Source organism: Euprymna scolopes, chromosome 1, assembly GCF_053919585.1.
Source record: "Euprymna scolopes isolate OS-2025 chromosome 1, ASM5391958v1, whole genome shotgun sequence".
Taxonomy (NCBI): Eukaryota; Metazoa; Mollusca; class Cephalopoda; order Sepiida; family Sepiolidae; genus Euprymna; species Euprymna scolopes.
Genome location: NC_136482.1, coordinates 144149179 through 144174650, shown reverse-complemented (window position 1 = coordinate 144174650; position 25472 = coordinate 144149179). Strand labels below are relative to the sequence as shown.

Sequence of the window (25472 nt, the reverse complement as noted above, 5' to 3'; positions counted from 1 at the left end):
GGTGTTGTGGGAGGTTATGTTGGTGATATTCATGATGTATAACCAAACGAAGTATCCAGCGTGTTCAGGTCGGGGGAGGAAAGGGAGAGTGAGAGAACAGTACAAAGTCGTAGCACTCCTGAAGCCAAACCTGGGTTTCTTTGGATTTGTGGCCTGCTGCCGAGTTCTGCTACAGCTAGGGTCTGCCAGCAGCCACCTGATTGTACCAGTGGATCACCACACTCTTCAGTACATTCAGATACACTTTGGTGCCAACTTCAAAGATGTGAGGTGGAATGATGCGGTCCTCACTTAAAACAGCACCAAAGATCATAACCATGGCCGGAAACTTCATTGAGCTGTGCCCTCATACGTTGAACCATCAACCTTTATGTAGAGACTAATATGGCCAAATGGCATTGTACGGGGCAAAAGCATAACATATTTAAAAGTTCTACCTTTTTATCTATCTTTCTCTTTTCCCCCTTTTTCTTTTTACTTATTTCACAGACGATTCCTTTCTCTAGATTCGTACAACTCTCCTTTGTATAGATTCTTCAAGGAAGGAGTTGGAATAATAGAACTCCTTGAAAAAAAAAAAAAAAAAAAATCAGAGTTATTTCTCTTTAGTATATAAAATGTCTGAAAAACTGATCACCTTTGACAAAATCTGTCTTAGTTTGAAGTCAAAGAATGAATAATTTTAGATATTTTTCATCCAGAACAAGACTGATGAAGAATATGCTGACTTTGTGGCTGTTTGTTTTGTAGTTTTTGGCATTTAGTTAGGCATGCATACACACAACTGCCTTTTATATCATATTGGGCGGGTTACCCAGACCAAATTAACTCTTTCCCTCCACAGGTCTCTTTTTTGTTTTCCTTCTTTCACCGACTATTCCTTTCTCGAGACACATAACTCTCCTTTGTACAGGATGGAACAATAAATTTGTCACCCTAAAGAAAACAACACTAAAGATTTATTTTAAAACTTTTATTAGAAAAAAATCGATTCAGGTAACTTGATTATGTAGTAGAGCTGACATTTATTCAATGTAGCTGCCTTCAGCCTTAATTCCCACCTTGAAATGGGTCTGAAACTGAGAGCATGTCTTTTCCACAAGCGCCAGTGGGAGCTTGGCGAATACTCAATGGATGGCGGCAATCAGGCTGGCTTTGGTGTTGTGGGAGGTCATGTTGGTGATATTCACAAGACTTTCCAAAGCTTTTCAAGGCCTTCTTCAGACTAAATTTTCCAAACAAAATTTGGTATATAAACAATGATATAATAAACTAAAAAACTTAATTGACAACAGGAAAAGTCATTTTCATTTATTTCTTTATTTCATAAAGTAATTTTAAAGAACACACAGTTATTTAAATGAAGTTCTCTAACATTCGACAAAACTGGCCAACTATTTACGGCTTTTGTTCGTTTTGTGTTTAGTGCCAGCCATGTGCGATTTCAAAGTATTGTCATGGATTTTCCTCAAAACAAACACTTTTTTTACAACAATATATCTATGGACAATCATATTTACATTCCTTGACCCACTTACATTTGGCTAACCAAGCATGATTAAATATTATTTTCCCCATTGTAGATTGATCTACTGTGTTCCTTTTACTTTTAAATTTCTGGTGCTGCAGATACAAGAGATGTATGAATGAAACTACACAATGTTATATAGAAAACATCAGGTAGTTTTGTGATAAAGGGACGCAACTCTTGTATCAAAAATAATACAAATTCAGAACAATGTATTCTGATTTTATCTTCAATATTTTAAAGATATTTTAGTGGTATTTTTGTTAATATTTAAAACATAATTTAAAAGTATTTATTTCGCTTATATTTTTTATATTTCAATACAATTTTTTTGCTGGACATACAAAATATGATTTTCAAGACATTTTCAAGGATATTTCAAGGCAAAACTAAAAATTCAAGGACTTTTCAATCCTATGTGAACTCTGTACTTGTCATCTGCATGCAAGGGCATCTGTGACTTATTCTGGCACATATCCACTTCATAAGGTTTTGCTATAGCATTATATTATACACACACGGTAAAAGAGTAGGATTAGTTAATATTGACATTTTTACTTACCGGTTGCAATATAGCATTACATATCAATTGCAATTTGTCAGTTGTAAGATCAACGGGCAAATCAAAAGGTGTTCCAGCACATTCTCCCGTTTCACTTTTAAACTGAGCCAAAATTCTTTTCCCTCCTTCATCCCTGTAAGATTAAAAGAAAAAAGTTTTATTGCTTTAATAGATCAATAATTCAATATAATTTTATTCACTTTTTCTTTTTTAAGTGCAGTAAGTTCATCGGAGCACATTTCAGTGAAAATACTTGTAAACAAAAAGAAGCACAGTCAAGGATGTAAGATAATACCAATGAAACAGGATTTGGAGTTTGGTAGGATCTATTAGAGTTTTTTAGTATCATGTTCAAGAAGGAGAGATTAGTGGTTGATGCAGCACGCAGTCCAGATGTGGCAACAATACACTATCTGGTTTTCTCAAAGCAAAATCCCCCCGACGCTTGCTGCAGGCCTATCAGACTAAAATCAAAGATAAAAAAGAAACATAATATTCCCAAAAGTTTTCTTATTTACTATTAAGATTTATTGATATTAAAAATATATATATATTTAGGGAATATTCGTTTTTTTTTTCTTTTTTTAAAAATGTTTTGAAGAGTAATTACACCTTAAAGACTTTTCTGTATTTTTTCTTTTCAATAAGAATAATTCTAAATATGCACCGTATTTTTATTCTCTTTTTGGGTTTGTATTACTATACACAGATTCGAAAAAGTTGTCAAAAAAACAAATATATAACAAATAAATGTTACCAAAGGCAAGATAAGTTACTTTTCTACCTAACTGGATAATTTTCTTAGTGTTTTTATATAATATAACACATTTATTCAGCTCGAAAAACATACAGTGTTTACCGATGTATTGGAAAATTTAAAATGGCGCCGGACTCTCTGTTGAAAATCGCTCAATATATGTTACCGTCACATAGGCTGACACATATTCGGTGGATTTTTAACAATATTTTGTATAGTTTTTTTTAAAATTTTAACTAATTTTCCCAAACTTACCCTGTTCAGCAGAGAGTCCGGCGCCATTTTAAATTGTCCAATACATCGGTAAACACTGTAATTTTTCGAGCTGAATAAACATGTTACATTAAATAAAAACACTAAAAAACTATTCAGTTAGGTAGAAAAGTAACTTATCTTGTCTTTGATCACATTTATTTGTTATATATTTGTTTTTTGGGTTTTTTTGACAACTTTTTCGAACCTATGTGTATAGTAATACAAACCCCACTTAAAAAAAATATTTTATTTTTTTTAAAGAAACTGTTATGAATGTGCTCCTAAAAAAATAAAGTCTTGTTTTGAGAGTCACCAATCTCGAAAAGAACTAATTCATTATCATTTTTATTTCGATTTTCTCAAATCGGAGCTTCTTTTCATTATAGAATAATAGTGATTAATTCAATTTACTTTAGTTCGAGAAGATATGTTTATGGCGTGAATAACGAATGTTACTTCTTTAGATAAAAGACATAATCGAAACTAAAACACAAACTTCGATTATTCAATAGAAAAGAAAATACTTCAAACATTTTTTTAAATGACCGCAATATTCTTTCTTACCCCATTATTTCTTTCTTTTAATGCCTAGGTATTCCAAAAACGTGTTTCCTCAACGAAACCACGTGTTGTGTGTAAATATATTTCACTAAAACGGTGCATCTTAGATATGTCCCTTCTGTAATTCCTATTTAAAAATAAAAAACTAAAAAACTACGAGTGTCGAAAAAAATGTTTCAAACTAAGAAAGTTAATATCACAGTATACTTAAATAAACATATATTGAAAAGGTATAGTTTACTATGAAATATTTTAAGATATTTAAAAAGAATGTGATTTAATAAGAAATAAATATTTTTATGAAGCTATACGTGCAAAATGTGTAAACTGTGACTCATTTCTTTTATTACAGCATAATTATTCAATGATGTAATTATATTTTGCTACGTTTTCAGTAACTTTTATTGCTGATATTCCGAAATTCAAGCATTATAATTTAGTTTAATTTATGTGTCCGAAATATTGAGGTACAGAAATTTACGGCAATACTCTATTAACGGTGTCGGTACACCGTATAAATGATAGATATTTTTTAAAAAATCTAAAATTAACTTAATAATAATGAAGATTACAATAATAATCACTATAAAGATTTTAATAAATATTTAAAAAATTTTCTTGAAAATATATAAATTAAATAAAAATGCATAATTAATTATATTTAAATTATTACGAATATGCGGCTGTGAAAACTGTTGATAGTTTGTTGCCTACCAACGAAGTTTTTATTTACAAATCGTTGAACTTTACTTTTAAGAAAAAAATAGTAAATGATGTTAGGAATGTATGGCTTGGTAAGTAATCTACGTATTTACATAGATTATGAATGTTTTTTGTTAATTGGTCTTTAAAGAAAATGTTGTTAAAATATTTTTGGGAAAGAATAACAAATTTTGTCTATTTCGTTGTTGTTTTTTTTTTTATTAAAAAAAATGTTGGTGATTTAAAAATAATTTTATTTATTGAGAAATTAATAAATATCCAAATCCTTTTTTTTTTTTTTTTTTTCATATTTTCTTAAAGCAGATGAATTTATAATTTGCTAGCATAAATTATTTAGAATGGAATGTTTCAGTGCTATTCTCAAACAACTTCGTGTTACTTAAAACGCTGTTTTAGCAAAATAGAAAGAAAAAAAAAACAGAAAAAAAAATATGGCTAGTTGACTTGTTTGTGAAGAAACACAATAAATTATAATTGCTTTCTAAAAAAATAACGTCAAAAGCTGTATTTTCACAAGCAAGGATTTACCTCCGATTTTGCCCCCTCGTAAAGAGGGCGAAAGGGCAAAGGCTGAAAACAGTGTAACCTAATAGCAAGTTCTGTTTTTGAAAATACAACTTTGACATGGACGCCACTTTTCTACCTGCAAACGATAAGTTAATATTTTGCAAATGAGTCAACTAATTACTGCTTTAAACCAGTTTTTTTTTAAACTAAAATATAGTTTTAAGTAATGCCGTTCTTTAAGAACAGAGAGGAACCATTTTACTTTCTAAAATTTATGTGACAATTATAAGAATCTCCCCCCCCCACTCCAAAGTTAAGTTAAATGAATTTGCTCGTTAGTTACGTACTACCCTCTTCTAAAGATCTGATCTACACATGAAAATCCGTGTCTCCGACATTTAGTTGAAGAGCAAATTGGAATATTTGCTCTCATGGTTTATTGTCCCACTTGAGAGCGTAATTCTCATTTAGAGATTGTGACCAGCCCATTTCCGATATGAGGCCATTTCAACCCTAAAATTTGTCATTAAAATTGTAAATTACTTGAGATACGCCTTCACTTTTTGGTATTGTAGTTTCAAAATATAAGTTGCATTTTAGAGGAGTGGCTGCAATAAGAAGGATGAATTGTGAGAAAGAATAAGTTGAGTGTTTTCCAGTGAAGAGAACACAGTGAAGTTGACAAATGACTAAAGCTATTTTCGACAAAAAAGAAAAAAGTAGATGCGATCATAATTGAGAGTCGGACTATTTGAAACTTCGAATCGTCGTGTTATGAAGAAGTTTGAATTACAAGACGAGCGTCGGATTTTTTTACAGTTTTGGAGAATCGTTTATACAATTCGAGAGTCAGATGTTTTGAAAATTGTTATGGCCTTGTATAGAGGGCTAGCTATGTCTAGCCGTACATGAAGGGTTAGTTGTGCCTAGCCATGTGTGGAGGGTTAGTTGTGTCTAATCATGCATGGAGGGTTAGTCGTGTCTAGCTGTGTATGGAGGGTTGGTCGTGTCTAGCCATTTATCAACGGTTAGTTGTCTTTAGGCAATATATTAAAAGCTAGTTTATTCTAACCATATAGTGAAGGCTAGTTTAGCTGAGTGGGGGATACCCTTTTTTCTTTCCTGAAACCTCTTTCCCACAGAAGAGACGTTGTGAGCCTGTCTCTGCTTTATCATTATTTTCATGGTAATTGCTCAGCTGAGCTTCAATCTATGTTCAACCCTTACCAAACTTTCACGAAAAACACTCGTCTAGTCAAAACCACTATCAATAATTACCCACGCTCTTTATCTGTGCCTAAACCTAAACCTAAATGCAGATTCCATGAACAAAGCTTCTTTCTTAGAATTGTACGCCTGTGGAACTCTCTTCCGATTGCCTGCTTTCCAGCTGACTACAATCTGTTTGTCTTCAAGTCCAATGTAAACAAGTTCTTGATGAACCGTCCCCCTAAGTAATCCAATGTACAAAATTCCCACTACTTATGTTTACTAAGCTATAAGCACATTGACTAATGTGTACCCATTAACCCTTATCCTTGAGTGGCCTCCGGGCCTTGATAAGTGGTGATTCCTGTGTAAAAAGAAAAAAGAGTCTATATGATGTAAAATGGTCTTTAAAGATTATTGGAGAGGGGGGGGTTCAAAATATGATTTGCATGTGACAGGAGTGACTGCGATAAGAAGGGCGAATTGTGTAGGACAACAAGTTGAGTGTTTGACAGCAAAGAGAACACGTCGACGTTGAGAAGTGCTAATAATGTGTCATAGGAGTGCTGTTGATTTCTTTTTTTTTTTTTTTTTTTTTTGGACTACAGGTACCCAAATCAAATCGCTTGGATATCATGTCTAGTTGTCCTGTCAACATGTTATTATTTTGGTAAAACTGTGCGAAGTTACCACCCTCTCTTTCAAAATAAGAGTCTATATTTTTAGATGGTTACATGTAAACACCCTAAAAAAGTTGACAGTAAAAAAAAAAAAAAATAATATTTTAGACTTTAGGGGCTCACTTTCACATATAAATGGAATGTAAACTGATTATCTGCTACTAGGCCACCAGGCAATAATGATCATCCAGTTTTGGACCAGATAGTGTTTTTAAGATTATAACCAAATTTTATTTTAAGGGAGATAAGTAACAATGGTGGCCATTAATCTAGGATTAACCTTATGGAAGGAAAAAACGATAAAAAAGGCAAAACCTGTAGAGCTTTTATAAAATGGTGGAGATGCTGCTCCAATACAGGAGTCTGTTAATAAATGGCCAACCCATATGATTCATTGTTGGATGTGTAGGAATTCTGGTGGTGTATCAATTGTGAAGGTAAATGCATAGAATTTCATAAATTATACTGGAAAAATTATTTTCTGTTTGTTTTATTAAGTGAAAATCACTCTTTCTCATGTCTGCAATATCATAACAAACTTTGACACTTCCAAGATGTGTTAGCCTGACATTATCCTTACTATGCTAATTAAGAAATGCTCACACGAGCTAGCCTCCATACTTTCCAAAATCTACAACAAATACCTTGCTAAATCTTTTTTTTTTTCTTTTTTTTACACAGTGGTCACCACTTATCAAGGCCCGGAAGCCACTCAGGGTAAAGGGTTATTGCAAGTACAGTACGTTAGTGTGGAGATTTGATGAAGTGTTTACTTAAGGGGGTGGTTCATTAGGAATTTGTTATGAACCGCCCCCTTAAGTAAACACTTCATCAAATCTCCACACTAACGTACTGTACTTGCAATAACCCTTATCCCTGAGTGGCTTCCCAAATAGTTGGAAAATGGCCTCTGTGATATCAGTGTACATAAATTCTTGTGAAATAACTGACCCGCTCAATTATCATCCTATCAGTCTCCTCCCCATTTTTGCTAAAAACTTTGAATCATTAATCAATCAACCACTAGTCTACCACCTCGTAAAAGCAAATCTTGTCTCTGACCGACAGATGGATTTAAGCAATGCGGTTCTACTGCAAATATTTTAGCAGTTATCTCTGAATACATATATCATAAACTGGTTAAGGCAAGGGAAGTCAGTGCTGTAGCTCTTAATATATCCAAAGCCTTTGACAAAGCCTGGTATGAAGGGCTCCTAATGAAAATTCAATTAGAAGGTATAACTGAATGAATACTAAATTAGATCCGTCTTAAACAATAAGGTTATACAGGTTGTCCTTGATAGATGTACTTCCAAACAGCATAATAATTATGTGTGAGTGCCTCAGTGGTCGATTCTTAGACCTTTATTCATAAACGATCTCCTTGATAACATAGTTTCTAAAATAGGTATGTTTGCTGACAATATAATGCTCTATAACAGGCATGAAAGAAAAACGGATGTACACATATCTAAAACAATGGCAGAATCTATAGAAAACGACCTCCAGACTGTAGTGGAATGCGACCATAAATAGATGGTAACATTTATGCTACTAAGACTAAGCTGCTTTCCTTTGACAATTATAAGGAGCCTTCCCAAATCATCAATAGCCATGACTAATAGCATCTTACCTTACTTTTTTTTAAGTAAGGCAGATGTATCTTTTAATGATTCGCCTTCTAAAAGTCATATGTATCATCGTCAATGCATTCATTTGGATGGTAAATGAATGCATTGACGATGATACGTACGACTTTTCGAAGGTGAATCATTAAAAGATACATCCGCCTTACTTAAAAAAAGCTAGGTTTATTTTTGGTGTCTTTTAAAAAAAAACTCACCCGATATTTTTGCTGATGAGGAGACATTGTTTCAAAACCCCTTTTTCTTTTACATAGGCATCACCACTTATCAAGGCCAAGAGGCCACTCGAGGAGAAGGGTTAAAGACTGTACAGTATATATTTATATATATATATATATATATATATATATATATATATATATACTATATGATTAAATTATTGTCCAAGACTCAATGTCTATCACAATAAAAACATAGTTTCCGAAACGATCGTACAATTTATTGATTTTGTTTGTTCTTCCTTATGAAACCGATTTTTAATTTTAATTACCAATCATCTTACTTAATATTTACATATATATATATATATATATATATATATATACACACACACAGGGTGTCCACAAAGTCTGGCTACATTATGCAGCCAGACTTTGTGGGCACCATGTAGATTAAGCAGTCAGACTTTGTGGACACCATGTAAATTATGTAGGCAGACTTTGTGGGCACCGTGTAGATTATGTAGGCAGACTTTGTGGGCACCATGTAGATTATGTAGGCAGACTTTGTGGGCACCATGTAGATTATGTAGGCAGACTTTGTGGGCACCATGTAGATTATGTAGCCAGACTTTGTGGGCACCGTGTAGATTATGCAGCCAGACTTTGTGGACACCCTGTGTGTGTGTGTGTATATATATATATATATATATATATATATATATATATATATATATATATATATAATTAAATGATCATTGCTATAACTGTGTGAACATCTTCTTTAGAATAAGTATCTATCTGAATATGTTATAGTTAAAAAAAAAAAAACGTCCATTCCACTTCACAGACGTATGGAGAAAAAGGGGGAAACCATCACACTTGTGCCCCCTTGATGTACATAACCTCAACAAACCAGCGTAGCAAAAAAAAAAAAAAAATCCCACACTCATTCATATTCAGAAGTCTAAATGTAATGTAAACCAACATCTCACACATCTCTCCTAAACATTGTCCCAAATAGTAGCCCCTTATGTTCAGGTGGTGATATGCCTTGTTTGGGGTGAAGATGAGTAAAAAAGGTGATAATTGGAATTGAATATTGGATCCTAGTAATCTTGAGTCTCTGAAATATGAAAAATTCTGGCATCCAGTAGGATGCTTCATCTGCAGCAAAAACAAAAAGATAAGGAAATTAAGCTAAAAAAGAAAGAAAACATTATTTTGAATTTTTGAATAAATTTGAATCTACAAACGTTAAATACTTTTTGTTTTAATCAGATCTGAATTTTCTTAAAATACATATATGTAGAGTTAGGGGTTCAATACTCAAGTGATAGTGTGTTTGGTCCAGTAATGATCATGTACTTGTGAAAAGGTTCAAAATTATCTCGCTCCAGGCATTGGCAATGCGTGCTATACCAATTGTTTATTTTATATTTGTTTTGATAGTTGTGAAGATAGAACATGGAGAACTACCATCTTTTGGGATGTATTGGAGAAGGATCATATGGCAAAGTGTACAAAGGTCAACGCAAGTATTCAGCTAACGTAAGTTCGTAGAATTTTCTCCTTTCTTTTCTTTTCCTTTTTATTGTTAATCCTGGCACTGTTTAATAGCTATTTTTATTGTCACAAATGTAAAGCAAATTTGACCATTTTTCGCATGCACAGGTGAACTAACAAATGTGGATTTTTCTTTTTGTTATTTTCTATTTGTAACTTAGGTTCCTGATATTCATTTTAATTGCTATGGAATTTTGCTTAAAATGATCTGAAACAACTATATTCCCATAAAAATGAGTATTTATATCATAAAACGTAATGCAAATATACAGATCGCCAATTTTGTTCTTTATACACAAGTAAACAAGCAAAAATGTATCTAGTTGAAGATTCTGCATTGGAAATTGATCTTAGTACTAATTATTATAATGGATTGCTTAATTAACATTGCATAAGAAAGTGAGATGCACTGAGTCACAGACAATTCAATAGATAGAATAATCAACTCTGCAAAGAATAACTTGTGTTCTAACATGCTGTAGAAAATCATTAGGTGATCACCTGCCGAAAGATAGCAAATCAATCCATTTCGATATGTTATAAGCAGATCTTTTCTGGTTGCTTGTTAGTATTATCAATCCAAAAAAAAATCTTAAAGGAGTGCTTAGAAAAAAAACCTCTTGGTTAGAGTCTCTGAAATAATGTCTGACTTCTGGTAGAAACATGAGCGCATGTAAAATTTTCAGCAGGATATCTGGCTTGCAAATATATTAGCAGCAGTAGCCGAAAAAGCACATATGCAAATTAGGAAGTGTGCGTGTGTTAGTGTGATAAGAAAAAAAAAAAAAGGACTGCATGTGGTCGGAGAGAGAAGCAAAGTGTACGTGTTGAAAAAGATGGAAATGTAAAATCGAAGACAAGAAATGGCTGGCTACAACCAGCATGTAGTCAGAGAGAGGAAAAGTGTTCGACCGAGCAAGATGGATGTGTGGCCCTGTGATGGTGGTGAGAGACTTTTAAGCTGGTGTCAAGACAGCAGGATTTTTTTATCTCATGGCAGACGAAATGAAGAGTTAGAAAAACAAGGAGCAGACATTGTTTGGAATGTAATGGTAATAAATGCTAAAACAGAAAATAATGCTGACTTGGATTTTTATTTCTTTCTTTCCTTTGTTTGTTACTCTGATGTTATTACCAGTTGATGTCATATTAACTGCTATTTAAAACTACTTTGTCAAAACATTTTGCAAACAGACAAATACATACATTTGATGCTATTTTTACAGATTTAAGTAAAATTTCTTTCACTGACATTTTTTCATTTTTTTTTTTTTTTATCTATTTAATTACAAACAGGTTGTGGCTCTGAAGTTTATTCCCAAAGTTGGTAAATCTGAGCGTGAGCTGCGTGGTCTTCGGCAGGAGATTGAAATTATGCGTAACCTGCAACATGAGAACATTGTACAAATGTTAGACAGTTTTGAAACTGAGGAAGAAGTAAGTAACCATTTTTTTTTTTGTTTTTTTTTTCTATTTTTATTTCTTTTTATTTTTTGTTGATCTTTTCAAATTGCCATTTGGAGCTTATTAAAAAAAAACAAAAATATAGAAAAGTCTTTATGATGTACATATTCATCATGGAACGAAGATGTCATATTCCAAAAATCACTTAAATTGATCAAGCATTTTTTTTAACTAAGAAAAAACAAGCGAGATGTAGGATTTTCATCAGCCATGTTGTAATAAATAAAAGGGAGACAACTTGAAAATGAGCCTTATAATGGATATATTTAGTATTGAAATCACTAAAAATCATACATTTTTATTTTCTTAGTTAAAAAAAACAAACTACTTAACCAATTTGTGATTTTTGGAATATGATATCTTCATTCTGGGATGAGTACATCATAAAGATTTTTCTGTAATTTTTTTTTTTAAAATAAGTGTAATTCTTAATGAGCACCTTGCATTTAACTGCTTCCTCATGATGGCAAGGTTGAGTTTAGTTGACTGGATTTAAGTTTTGAAAATTCGCACACTTTAACAACTTTCTAAAATCAATAAAAGAAATGTAAAAGCAAAATATTGCAGATTCAATAATTCAGTATTATTTTTACTTTCATTGCAACTCAACATTCATCATTAAATTGATGACTTTTACATGTTTTAAGGTATGCTGAAAACGAATATCACATTTAAATTTGGGGCAGACAACTAGTTTTCTGAATATTATGACCTTTATTATTCAATGTAATCCTTTATGTTTTTAATAGTGGCCTGATTTTTTTCCAACTGAACAAGTACTAATATACATGCATGTTACAAAACACACTCCTCGCCATGTTAAGAATGGCGACAGCCATTGAAATTCATTAAGTAATACATTAGAAAAAAATGTCAATACCCATAAAAATACTTGTTTGCCTAAAATTTGAATGTGATATTCGTTTTCAGCATACCTTAAAACCTATAAAAGTTGTCAATTTAAAGGTGAGTGTTGAGTTGCAGTTAAAGTAAAAATTTACCAATAATTATTTGACCAAAAAGTTTGAATACATTTTTAAATGTTGATTTCTTTAAAAGTCAGGGTCACGTTTTTATTGTTTTTCATACACTTTTAGAAATAGTTTCTTTTCTTTCTTTTTGCAATATTTCACAAGCACCATTATAAAAGATTTTATCCGTTTATATATTATGCTTAATTCTGAAATAACATTTTCATTGCCAAACAGATTGAATGAACACATCTTATGAACATTATTTTCTTGTTTTTATTCTAACGCTTCTAATCCTAAACACAATTAATTCACCTTGCCTAAAAGTTATCGTGAAAATACATACGGTTCTTGATTTTTTTTTTTTTTTTTTTTTTTTGCAGTTGGTGGTTGTGATGGATTATGCTGATGGTGAGCTTTTCCAAATTCTTGAAGACGATGGAACTTTGCCGGAAGATCAGGTTAGTCTTGAAATGATCTAATTTATATGCAACTTCATCAAACGATGAAATATCAAAGATGAGGACACTATTATGTTGCATGTTGCGGATTTCAAATCAATATGGATTGAATACTTAGCAAATAATCTTTAAATAAAATCTGCAGCTATTTAAGGTGTGGCATATCATCTAACATATAAAATTATCTTGTTGTACTTTCAAAGTCAGACCCAAATAGCATTCAAGCTGACAAATAAAACTGATTATCCCATTTTTATTTGTTACTAGCAGTTCAGCCCGGCTTTGCTTGGGTCTTATCTACTGTTCATAACTTTATGTACATCTGTATACATATATTAACAAAGTTTGACTTGTGTACAGGTAACCTACATCTAAAATTTCAAGCGTTTGGACCTAAAATTGGTGGAGGAGTTTGGTAGAGTCTGCAAAGTTCAACTCTTTCAACTTTGACTTCTTGGCAGCCAAATTCTCGGCCCAAAACTGATTGAAAAGCTTTTTCGATGTTTGAATACACTTTATGTAAAATTTCAAATGTTTAGACCAAAAATTGGCTGAGTAATTTGACAGAGGTCAAATTTTTAACAGCTTTGACCCCAATTTTGACCCCTTAACATTTATTGTTTTGGGCTCAAATCAAATTAAAAAGTTTGGTCCATGTCCAAGTAATCTACATGTAAAATTTCAAGTGTTTAGACCCAAAATTAGCAGAAGAGTTTGCTAGAGTTTACAAATGTCAAATCGTTGAACTTTGACCCCTTAACAGCCAAATTTCTGTCCGAAATCGATTAAAAAGATTTTTCTAAACGTCAATACTCCTTATTTCAAATATCAAGTCTGTAGTCTGAAAATTGACAGAGTAGTTTGGTAGGGAAATATACACACACACACACACACACACACACACACACACACACACACAGAAAGACAATTTCACTTTTATACATATACAGATTGTTGTACCGTATTATTGGCAGTATAACAACATACTAAGCTAGAATTTAAAAAATTGTGTTGTTCTGTAACAGTGCGGATGAACGTATGTAAATGCCTGCGAAATGACATCACTGGTAAAAAAAAAAAAAGATTATAAAAAATGAGAAAGAGAACGACCATGAGAGAAGTGTGGAGAACATTCTAGATCATGTGGGTGACATCACGGCGGTAACAATGAGGAAATAAATCTCATTGTTGCCCGAAAAAGTGATTTGGATTCTGTATTTTGTCTCCTTTGTGACTGAACACTACAATGTGTACAACTCGGATGAATTCTAATAAAGAACATTTTTAAATAATCACCTAAAAATAAAAATCAGTAAGAGATATACCTCAAATTGAAGAATATAATAGTCCCATAGTCTTCTGAGACGTTTTTGTTTTTACTATTGAGTCATCACTTTGTAAGGCCAAAAATCACTGAAAGATAAAAGATAGATATGAAATGGATTGTTGGTTGAAATGATGAAGAATATTATGAGAGGATTGAAACTGATAAAGAACAGAATTGGATTACTTATAAGCAGTTTATGACAAGGATTTGTTAACATTGGAGTTAAAGATGATGTTGTAGTTTGCAAGGGAGCAGTCTGGTGGTAATGTGTTCCACGGATTAAAAGGTCTTGTTTATGAAAATAACTGAAAGTTGCCTATGCAAATAAAACACAAGTTATTTTTAGTTATTATCCTTCAATCTTTATAAGCCTGTAACTTGGAACTGATTGTTTAGCAACATCTTATCCGTTGTGCCATGTTGACAATTCTAATATCAGTTTTGAAAGCTGTAAACCTAATCTTTGTTTAGATGTGCTTGTTGGTTGGTTGGTTGTTTTTGTTTTACGGCATGTCAACCCTTTTCAGGTTTTTTAATGCCGAATCCAAAGATTTTGAAGAAAAAGTTTTTAATAGAATATATTTGTTGTTTTCAAGTCGGTTTCTATTTAACCCATAGTTGGGACCCTAACAGGTACTACCACTCCGGGTCAGAGTGGATCTAGGAGTAATGGCAATAAAAGGGTGTCTCCACACTCCCCAAGCAAGCTTGGGCCTTACCACTGGATATAGTTTAAGGTCATATCCCGGACCATTTAGATGTGCAACAGGAGTACTTATATATGTATATATATACAGGATGGAATGATAAATTGTCGCCCTAGAAAAGACGACATTATTCCATTTCCATTTAATAAAAACCAGTGTTCTTCTTTTGTTGCAGACCATCTACTAGTTGGCCAGTTGTGTACAAATCCCAAGAATGATAGAAGCCTTCTATCATGTCATAAAGTAACACAATGTTCAACAAGCGAGATCAGAGCTGCACCACTGCACAACTTGTGCTCTCTACCGATCCAAGTTATGACAACAGGACCATTGCCAGCACCATCAAAATCATCGCTGGATTGCCATGAATAACAGGGATGTGCCCAGGGTGATCAAAACAAAGTTTCCACATCCACAATTATGGTCTTTTGTATGGTTTCATGTAAGGACCACATCATGCCACCTCACATCTTTGATGTCCGCTTGAAAGTCAACATCAAAGTGTACCTGGATGTGATAAAAAGTGTGGTGATCCCCTGGTGCAATCAGGTGGCTGCTGGCAGATCCTCCCCCAACCTGAACCTGTTGAACTACTTTGTTTGATCATACAACATCACCAACAACATCACCTTCTACAACACCAAAGTCAGCCTGATTGCCACCATCTGCCGAGTAATCGCCGAGCTCCCGCTGGCGCTTGTGGAAAAGGCATGCTCCCCGTTCTGGATCTGCATTGATGCAGTGATTGAGGCTGAAGGCAGTTACATCTATTTATGTCAGCTCTACTACATAATCAAGTTACTGTGTTGTTTTTTTTTTTTTAGGTGGCACTTTTATTGTTCCACCCTATATATATATATAATATTTTTAGTTGCGCTATGATAATTGCTTCTCTATTGTATTTAATTCTATATCAGGTCTACTTAGGAAGCCATTGTCACCTAATATATGTGCTACTTTAAAATTTTATACTCACTTTCATTCTTTGTCTAATTTTTACTTTTATTCTACAAGGATAGATGATTTTTTTTCCTTCCATACGTAGTCAATTATATATAATTTTTCAATATTTCAATATATTACAGCTTTCTGGTATTTTAGTTTTATTCTTGTATATTTTTCTACATTTATATGAAACGGCGTATACACAGTTCTTGGTCATGATGTTTTCTCTAGAATTCAGATGAGATGTTTAGAGAGATGAATATGTTCCTGATGTCATATGGATTACATTTCCTCTGATTTTATTTATTTTTACCTTTCATATATGCTAAACAAACTGTGGTGAGATTTTTTAGGGGGGAGGTAGTGTTCTTTTGATGCTTGATCCAGATTTTTTGGAGCTGATATCATCCTCTCTGTACAGTTAATCACATGCAGCATTTGTTTAAGGCTGTCCAATGCTTCTTGATATCTATTAGTGTTAAATTGCCTTAGCTCAATGTTGTAGACAATAAATAATTCCTTTCTTTATATTGTATGGTAGGTATTGAAGTTAACAGATTGTTCTGTGAAGGTTAGCTTTGTATGTATGATTTTTTTAAAATCAGATTTTCCTGTTTCAAATAGCATATCCATCTATCCTCTTGACCCAACTGACAAACAGATATAGAATACTTTTATATATTATATATCAGATTAATCATAACATCTCTTCTGTTTGTTTTTCAGGTGCGCCATATTGCCTGTCAACTGGTGTCAGCTTTGTATTATCTGCATTCTCATCGTATTCTTCACCGAGACATGAAACCACAAAACATTCTTCTCGCTAAAGGAGAGAAGGTTAAACTTTGTGACTTTGGATTTGCTCGAACGATGAGTTTCGATACACTGGTTCTCACTTCTGTCAAGGTAAGAAAGACAAGACACATGCGGATCATATTGCATGTGTTTGTTACTCATTTCTGTAGCTGTATTTGTCTTTGGTTATTACCACTTAACCTTAAAACCATGTGAGACAATTCATTCTTTCAATGTAGCCATCACACGAGTATCTCTTTCTGTTTATTGATCGTAACTTTGGAAACATTCCATTTGCAACATATGAAGCTAAAAAAAAATTCTTTTGAAGGTTAACTTCTTTCTTTTTTACTTGGGAGTCACAACTTATCAAGGCCCAAAGGCTACTCGAGAATAAGGGTTAATGAATGTAAGATGGCAGTGTAGTAATTATTAATGGTTAAATTGGGTAGAATTTCATTATTTATGGGGACGGTTCAACAAGAACTTGTTTACATTTGATTTAAAGGCTACCATGTTGTATTCAACTGGGAAGCAGGCAAACGGAACAGTGTTCCACATGCAACCAGTTCTGGGAAAGAAGCTTTCATTATGGTGTTTGAAAACCAGATTTTTTTTTATATTTAACTTGCAAAGACGATGCATTAATATTGCAGCCCTATAAAAATAGTTTAAAATATGACAAACAAAAAGAAAGGAAAAGGGACAATAATCATTAAATCATCTAACAAACAATATTTACGAGGGGCGTGCAATAAGTAATGCCCCTGACCCACTTCCCATAGCAGTAGAGCAACGAAACTTGGCACAGTTATTAGTCTTTCTCTACATAGGAACCACCCAGAGTTATACATTTCTCCCATCGTTTGATGCAGCTCTGGAGACCGTTTTTGTAGAACACCACAGGTTGGTCCTCCAACCACGACATGACTTCAAAAGCAAGGCTGCATCATCTGGAAAACGCTTTCCTTTCAAAAACAACTTCATGGCTGGGAAGAGGTGAAAGTCAGAGGGTGCAAGGTCTGGAGAGTAGGGAGGATGGGAGAGGATTTCATAACCACATGCCTGTGCTTCTGATCTGGCGACATGCGAGTTGTGGACCGGAGCGTTGTCCTGCAGGAGGAGGGTACCTTTGCTGATCTTGCCCCGCCTCTTCATTTTGATAGCTTCCCTTAATTTCCTCAAAAGTTAAGTATAATAGGCTCCTGTAATTGTGGTACCCTTTGCCAGGAAATCTGTGATCACTACTCCGTCCTGGTCCCAGAAGACTGAGCATGACCTTGCCAGCGGCGGGCTGCACCCTTGTCTTCTTTGGAGGTGGTGAGTCCAAGTGCTTCCATTGCATTGACTGGGCTTTGGTCTTTGGATCATAGTGATGGATCCAGGTTTCATCCTGTGTAATCAGTCTTTTGAAAAACTTTGACTCATCTTCTTGGCACATCTCCAAATTCATCCTCGAGCACTCAACGTGTTCTCGCTTCTGGAATGGTGTGAGCAACCTGGGAATCCATCTGGCAGACAACTTATGCTTATTCAAATGGTCATGAATGATAGTTTCCACAGACCCTGTACTAATCTTGACATCTTGGGCTATTTGGCGAATAGTAATGCGCCGATCTTCCAAAATGGCAGCCTCAACTTGACAGACAGATGCCTCATCAATGGCAGAAGGGGGAGCGACCAGTCTGGGAGCTGTTTCCACAGACTTCCGGCCATGTTTGAATTCACGATGCCAGTGTTTTACCAGGTCATATGATGGGGCATTATCACCATAAGTTTCTTTCATTTCATCAAAAGTCTCCCGTGGTGTGCGTCCTTTCAAATACAAAAACCGGATCACTGCTCGACATTCAACAGGCTCCATTTCATACCTGACTCAGTTCAAACACCTGTAAAACAGAAACCACAATTAGTTCAGAGCTGTAATTTGCCACATAACCCCTAGAGATATAAATCATTGCACATGCAAAATTTCAGCTAGATCAAACAACTTTGTTGTACAAATAATATATAAGATGAGAACAGCGATCCGAACAATTTAAATAATACAAAAGAACCATGAAGTTATCAAAGCTATAATAATGACAATATTAATTTGAATATTTAATGATTAATTAATACATTACTTGAAAATTATTTGTGTTCGTTTTCTTCAAACCAACATCCGCACTGTTGATGTTTATTTTTTGACTAAGTTTCAGCCAATCTGCTTTCTAGCTTTTTTCAGTAATATTGTTTGTTAGGTTTGTTGATGTTTTTTATTTTCTTGTTTATTTTGAGGTTAATTTTCAAATTTATGCACACAACATATGAAATAATGAATGTTCATATAAACCATTGCATTTTCTAAGTGTCCTGGCTATGACTTAAAGCTGCATCAAGTGATGAGACTCCAATTTGTAAACTTCAAGACATATGAACACTTTTTAGTTAGAATTTCTCTCCACAAGTTCATTCTGGCTGGGAGTGGTAGTATCTGTCAGGGTCAGTCTACAGGGCCTTATGTTTGCGAATGAAACAGTTGCATTTGTGAGTGATTTTTTTCCAAGTGGTGACTAGAAATAATAATATGCTTATCTTTTTGGCAATGGTGTTTATTTTCACCGACAATCTTCTAAAGCTTATTACTGAGTGAAAAATCTCTTTTTAACCTTCATTAGTTTTTTTAATAAAGCAAGCTAAGTCAAATTATTTAAACAATAATGGATTTAATAGAACAATATATTTCTTTTAACATCTGAAGAAATTTGAGTGTTTATACTTTCAAATTTCACATAAAATTCAGTGCATATTTAGAATTACACTTATTTAAAAAGAAAATACAAAACGTCTTTATGAAGTATGTACTTGTCACAGAAAAAAAGTTGTCATATTCCAAAAATCATGTGGGTGGCTAGTAAATGAAAATATTTAGTTGTCAAAGGTCAACTAAAGATAGATTTATCCATACAGCCCTGATCTATTGGTTAAATAAGAAACTCTGGGTAGAATTAGGATCTGTTCCTTTAAGCAAATCCACCCCCCAATATTTTTTTGTGGCAAATGTTGCATCAATATTTCAAGATGTGGTACACACCAGAGAGAAATCCAACTGAACCAGCATGGGGTGAATGTTGCCACAAATCCAAATATTGCTGATAAAAACTTTTTAGATGTTTGATAAGAACTGTTATGCCATGCTCCACATGATTGTGAATGCCATATTATGCGTGATTGTTCATGAATTTAAAAGTAAATTTAAAAAGATTATCAATTGGTTCTTGTGCACTTATTTAACCATGCTATTTTTAAATAGTATTTTCAAGTTAAATTAAAGTTTTACAATACCTTTTTTGATTTAATTGTCAGGTGAAAGTACAGAATAGTTACAAATACCCTCCTCTTCCCATATTAAGAATAGCTTTCTAAATAATAATGTCATTATTTCAGCACAGTTCAATAAGTGCACAAGTACCAATCAATTTATTGGATTCATCAGAAAACATTGGACTATGCGATAAATGATGAGCAGCTGTGAAACTTGAATATGAGTAAAAAATCTGAGCGGATGAAAAAGACACCTAGAGAAAGTTGGCAGCCAAATTTGCCAAAATGTTGTAAAAAAATAAATTATAGCAGTGAGAACAATCGTCGATTGAAAAACAATGCAATGAGAATTCCTCATCTGCATAATTCCTAAACAAATTTATTTTAAAAGTTTAAATAAAATCTAATTCATAAACAAAAAATTGTGATTCTTGTTTTTCAGGGTACCCCATTGTATATGGCGCCAGAGATTGTTAAAGATCAACCATACGACCACACTGCTGATTTGTGGTAAGTGAAAATTTTTGTATTATGTTTCTTTTTTTCAGATGAAACTAATTATAGTCAGCTAATGTGTTTCCTAACTTTTAGCATAGCGCTACCCGGAAGCGGTGACAAGGCAAATCAGTTCCTTCATTTTATTGTTCTTCAGTATTTCTATTGTGAAATGATGTATTGGAATAAAATATTAAAAAAAAGGGTATAGAGAGATGTGTACAGAACAGGAGACTTTGATGGTATGGCCACATTGAAAGAATGGATGAGAGTTCTCGGGTCATTAGATGTAGAACGGTCAGGATAGCAGGTTCAGTTTATAGAGAAAGGCCAAGAAAAACATGTGAAAAGTGATGAGAGAAAGGGGGATAAATAAAGGCTTGGCCAGAGATAGGTTAATTTGGAAGTGAATTCCTTGTAGTCATCCAACACATGCTAGCATATAAAATGGACATTAGACTGAATATGATGATCAAAATAAAATCATCAAATTCACGCATTACATGAAGCAGATCATTGAACAGAAAAGGGTGTGTTTTTTAGATGCAAGAGCTTTAAATTAAAATGAAAAAAATATTTTCATATAAATATGTGGTTTATTTCAAAGATTAATTTTTTACATAATTTAAATACAATTTTGAGCATGTGTCCCGCATTGTTTGTGCTTATTTGGCATAATCTAGAGGTTCAACTTTCACAAAATCTACGCATTAAATCAGGCTGTATTTCAACAATAACATGTCGAATTCTGTCTTCCAAATAATCGATTGTGTTTGATTTATCAGCATAGACATGGGACTTTACAAATTCCTAAAGAAAATGATTCAATGGAGATTAAATTGCACAAACGAGGTGTCCAATTGACAGGTGCATTTTGTGAACTTATTCGTTCATCAAATTTTTCTCTCAGTAAATTGATTTGCAAACGCTGGACGGGTGTCAGTCTCTTAATGATGTATTGCCAAACTAAGCTGAACTCAAAATAATCAATATTTTTTTAATCTGCAATTAAAGAGAATAGTTTTCAATTTAAAGTTTGCCACCTCTAAAAAAAACACCCTGGTGTGTGTAAATATATATCTTATTTATAACATTTTTATTCCAAAAAGGACAGGCATGTTTTTCTAGGTGAATTTAAGGTTGTATTGTTTTTATTGGGTTTGAAGAATTCATTTATAAAAAAAATCAACATCTTTTTTATAATTATTAAATGCTTGTCATCTTGTTAAAAAGAAGATAATCACCATCTGAAAAGCATTTTGATATTTATTTAGTTGCGCTTTTTTTTATATCACTTTTTTATGTTGGAATCCACTACTTTTCACTGATTCCAACTCCTAAAGCTCCAACTCAACTTGTGACACTTGAAAGAAGTGAAGTTTATGATCCTATCAGTAGCAGAAACGACAAATAAAATGCAAGATTGAAAATGTTCTCCTCCCTTTGTAAGCACATTTTTGCCAATTCTTGAACTCACAAAATTTGAGATGGCTGTTGATTTCCTGTAATATCAGTAAGTGTGGGGCTAAAAGCAAAACCTTTTAATTTTCATAGATTTTCTAACAAAATAACATTTAAATGTTTTATTTTCTATCTTCTAATTTTTTGTGTATCTTTATGAATAATTTCTACATACAATGAACTGCAACAAAATCATCTCACTTTTGTTAGTCATAATCTCTAACTGTAATAATTTTTCTCAACAAATTGTTTTATGTTTTTAATTTCATCCTGCTTTTTTATTAGCTAATCTTCCTATTTTCAGAATAAAATGTTTTCCAAATTGCAGGGCCCTTGGCTGTATTTTGTATGAATTGTATACAGGAACTCCTCCGTTCTACTCAAACAACATCTTACAACTGATCAGCCTGATTGTAAAGGAACCTGTGCGATGGCCTAAGGACATGAGCCCAATTTTCAAAGATTTCTTGCAAGGTTTATTGGCAAAAAACTCTAACAACAGATTTTCTTGGTCTCATCTGCTCACCCATGAATTTGTAGCTGATGGCGTGAAAGGTAAAAAAAAAAAAAAATGATTTCTGTCAAATCACTAGAGATTTACTTTATTTTTTTCTATTGCTATTTGGCTGGTTATTATTGCTCTTTCTCTTTTTGCTACAACTTTACTACTGTATGTCTTTGAAGAAATGCATTTCAGAGAAAAACATTATCTACTGACATGTCAAGCTGAAATTAGTATAAATTACAAAAATTACGAAAAATAGTCTAGCAGAATAATATAAGTCAAAACAATTTTTTGAAGTTGCAATTTTTCCCTGTATCCTGTCATCCTTTAGAAGATCGAAAACAGAGGGAGATAACTGCATTCTATCGTTTAAGTTGCTTTGCGTAGAATCCAGTGCCACTATCTTTTACAGTTAAAGCCATCTTGCTTTTTCTCGATTTATTACACACTTTATTTCCGAAAATCAGCTGTAGCACATCTTCTACCGAACCATTTTTCATAATTTTTAGAATTCATACTAATTTCGGCATGACATTTAAGTATGTATGTCTTACCCTGAAATGCCTTTATTTGAAAATACACAATTGGGTCGGACGACACACTATAGTAAAGTTGTATCCTCTTTTTCTTCATCTCTCTTGCTTTATCTTACTTTTTCTTTTTTGTTTCCTTCTCTTTCTTTTCCTTTCGCAGGTTTGTCTTCCTTTTGTCTCCGATTGCAGTTTTCATTGAATATTGAAAATGCTAACTTCAAATGATTCATGATGTTGGGTAGGGAGTTAGATGATTTTTGTTTCATCAAAGAATATCTTCCTGTTCTTTTTCCCTCTATGTTCTTTTTCCCTCTATGTTCTTTTCCCCTATATGTTCTTTTCCCCTATATGCACACTCAACATCTTTTTTAAATTCGATACGATGCACCTGAAGAAAGTCACAGGTTACATTGGACAAAACTTTGTGAGAATAACATTCAAAATGAGAACATTCGTCTGAATAATACAATTTACGAGGCTCATTCCAAAAATAAAGCCTCCTATTTTTTTTAACTCAAAAAGTTGAAAAGCTACAAAGACAAGCATGGTACCGTTAAAATGAGCGACCTTTTGTGCTCTGGAATTTATTTTTCGACATAGTTACCATGATTCTCAGTGCATTTTTGCTAGCAATAAATGATTACTATGCATGGCCATCCAGTGTGCGCTTTGTCATATGAGGGTCACTGGCAAAAGTGCATTGCGAATGATGATGACTATATAGAAAAATAAATTCTGGAGCACAAAAGGTCACTCATTTTAATGGTACTACTCCCATCTTTATAACTCTAACTTATAGGCTGTGTAAAGTGTTAACTTTGATCAAAATCGTCTGTTCCTTGTTTCATCAAATTATTTTGATTATTGATTATTATCGAAAACATTCTGATGCAAAACCTACTTAAGAACACTGTCAGTCACATAACTACCTTCATGTGAAATTTCATAAATATTTACCCATCTGTTTTCAAGTCCATAGGGTGCAAAGTCACCCACACAAACACACATAGCTTTTTGTTTATATAATAATAGATTTGTATCATTGATTTTGTTGAATTCTTATATCAATGAGTTTGGACTTTTTTTTTTTTTTTTTTCAGCTTTGGACGAAGATTGTCAGTTATCAAGTCCTCTTACTCAGCCTTTGTCAGCCTCAATGGTTTTGATGAAGGAAAAACAGATAAAAGAGAAAACACGTCCACCTGGGGTGCCCAAAATGTTGGCCAAGGCTAAGAAAAGAGCTATGGAAGACAAAAAATTGGTACTTTATTTTTAGTTTATTTCTATTTTTTTTTCTTTGTGATGCATAAAGTTTTTCCTCCTTTTTTGTTTCATTCGCCTCAAACAAAACATGTTTCCACCGAGATGTAAAGTATTGGAATTATTAAGGAGTCACTAACAGAGTATCCTGTGATGGGATGAAAAACAACCACAATCACAGGCTTCCTTTTTAGATTCCTCTCAACCCCTTAAGAGTGGTTATTTTGAATTCTCTACCTCTTTTGCTTGTTGTGGCCTCAAGGATAATATGTATGTCAGCTTTCTTTGCCATTCATACCAGACATGTGTGAGGAGTTTCAACAGCAACTGCAGCATCAAAGAACTCAAGGCTTCCTTTTTTTTTTTTTTTTTTTACCTCAACCCGACCAAACTCCACAGGAAACAAACATCGTTAAAAGGATGTATCAACAGATAAGTTCTGCAAAACTTTCTTCCTCCTCTTTCCTACCAATACAAGTTTCTTTATAACAATTTTCATTTGTGTTGTGCTCCTTGTCAATGTCACATTATTTTGTTACCATCTATAGTTGAGACAATCCAACCAAAAAGTCTACTGTAATTAGGAGCTAAATTTATAGGAGTATCCTAAGTATGGATTTTTACTGCAAGATGTTTGTTACATTACATTTAAATTTCATAAGGTTGGTACAACCAGGGAAACAGTACCAAGCTTTCTTTCCAGAAGTTCAATGTAACATCTTATTTCTATGACCATTGTCTTCTTTCTGCTTACTTTATTAATGGCCAATACTTGAAGCCATTAAAACAGCAGTAAAAATATGACACCACAACAATTTATACTAAGTGATATCATTTGCATTTCAGATGTCAAAATATCTACCGTGCATCAGCATTTAACATTAACATGAATATGTATTAAATATTATCCAGTTTGGTTTGCAAATAATATTTCTATTGTTATACTTAGCCAAACTTGTGTATGTTTTCTAGAAAGTACCTGTCGAAGGTTCTGCCCAAAAGAAAAAGAGTTTGGATGTTGCTGACCCTACCCAACTGAATCAGAATGAAGACAATGACACAATTACAAATCAAACAGAGGTTTGTACAT

The 25472-nt window shown here is 33.3% G+C and overlaps 2 protein-coding genes across 3 annotated transcripts in view; one reads left to right on the top strand and one right to left on the bottom strand.

Moving 5' to 3' along the window:
- LOC145276272 (notchless protein homolog 1-like) overlaps window positions 1-3817 on the bottom strand; it is a 177398-nt gene extending 173581 nt beyond the window's left edge. The window contains exons 1-2 of the mRNA XM_080127711.1: window positions 3667-3817; window positions 2091-2223 (exon numbers count right to left, since the gene is read on the bottom strand). Coding sequence (XP_079983837.1) covers window positions 2091-2223; window positions 3667-3671 — 138 coding nt within the window. The 5' untranslated portion in view covers window positions 3672-3817. The remainder of the gene's footprint in view (window positions 1-2090; window positions 2224-3666) is intronic.
- A 518-nt stretch (window positions 3818-4335) lies between these two features.
- LOC145276014 (serine/threonine-protein kinase 36-like) overlaps window positions 4336-25472 on the top strand; it is a 122154-nt gene continuing 101017 nt past the window's right edge. The window contains exons 1-9 of one of the 2 annotated variants that reach the window (XM_080127666.1): window positions 4336-4457; window positions 10039-10137; window positions 11449-11589; window positions 12971-13048; window positions 16754-16933; window positions 20571-20638; window positions 22413-22639; window positions 24223-24383; window positions 25355-25462. In XM_080127666.1, the coding sequence (XP_079983792.1) occupies window positions 10054-10137; window positions 11449-11589; window positions 12971-13048; window positions 16754-16933; window positions 20571-20638; window positions 22413-22639; window positions 24223-24383; window positions 25355-25462 (1047 nt within the window). In that variant the 5' untranslated portion in view covers window positions 4336-4457; window positions 10039-10053. The remainder of the gene's footprint in view (window positions 4458-10038; window positions 10138-11448; window positions 11590-12970; window positions 13049-16753; window positions 16934-20570; window positions 20639-22412; window positions 22640-24222; window positions 24384-25354; window positions 25463-25472) is intronic. The other variant, XM_080127670.1, reaches the window with a different exon arrangement.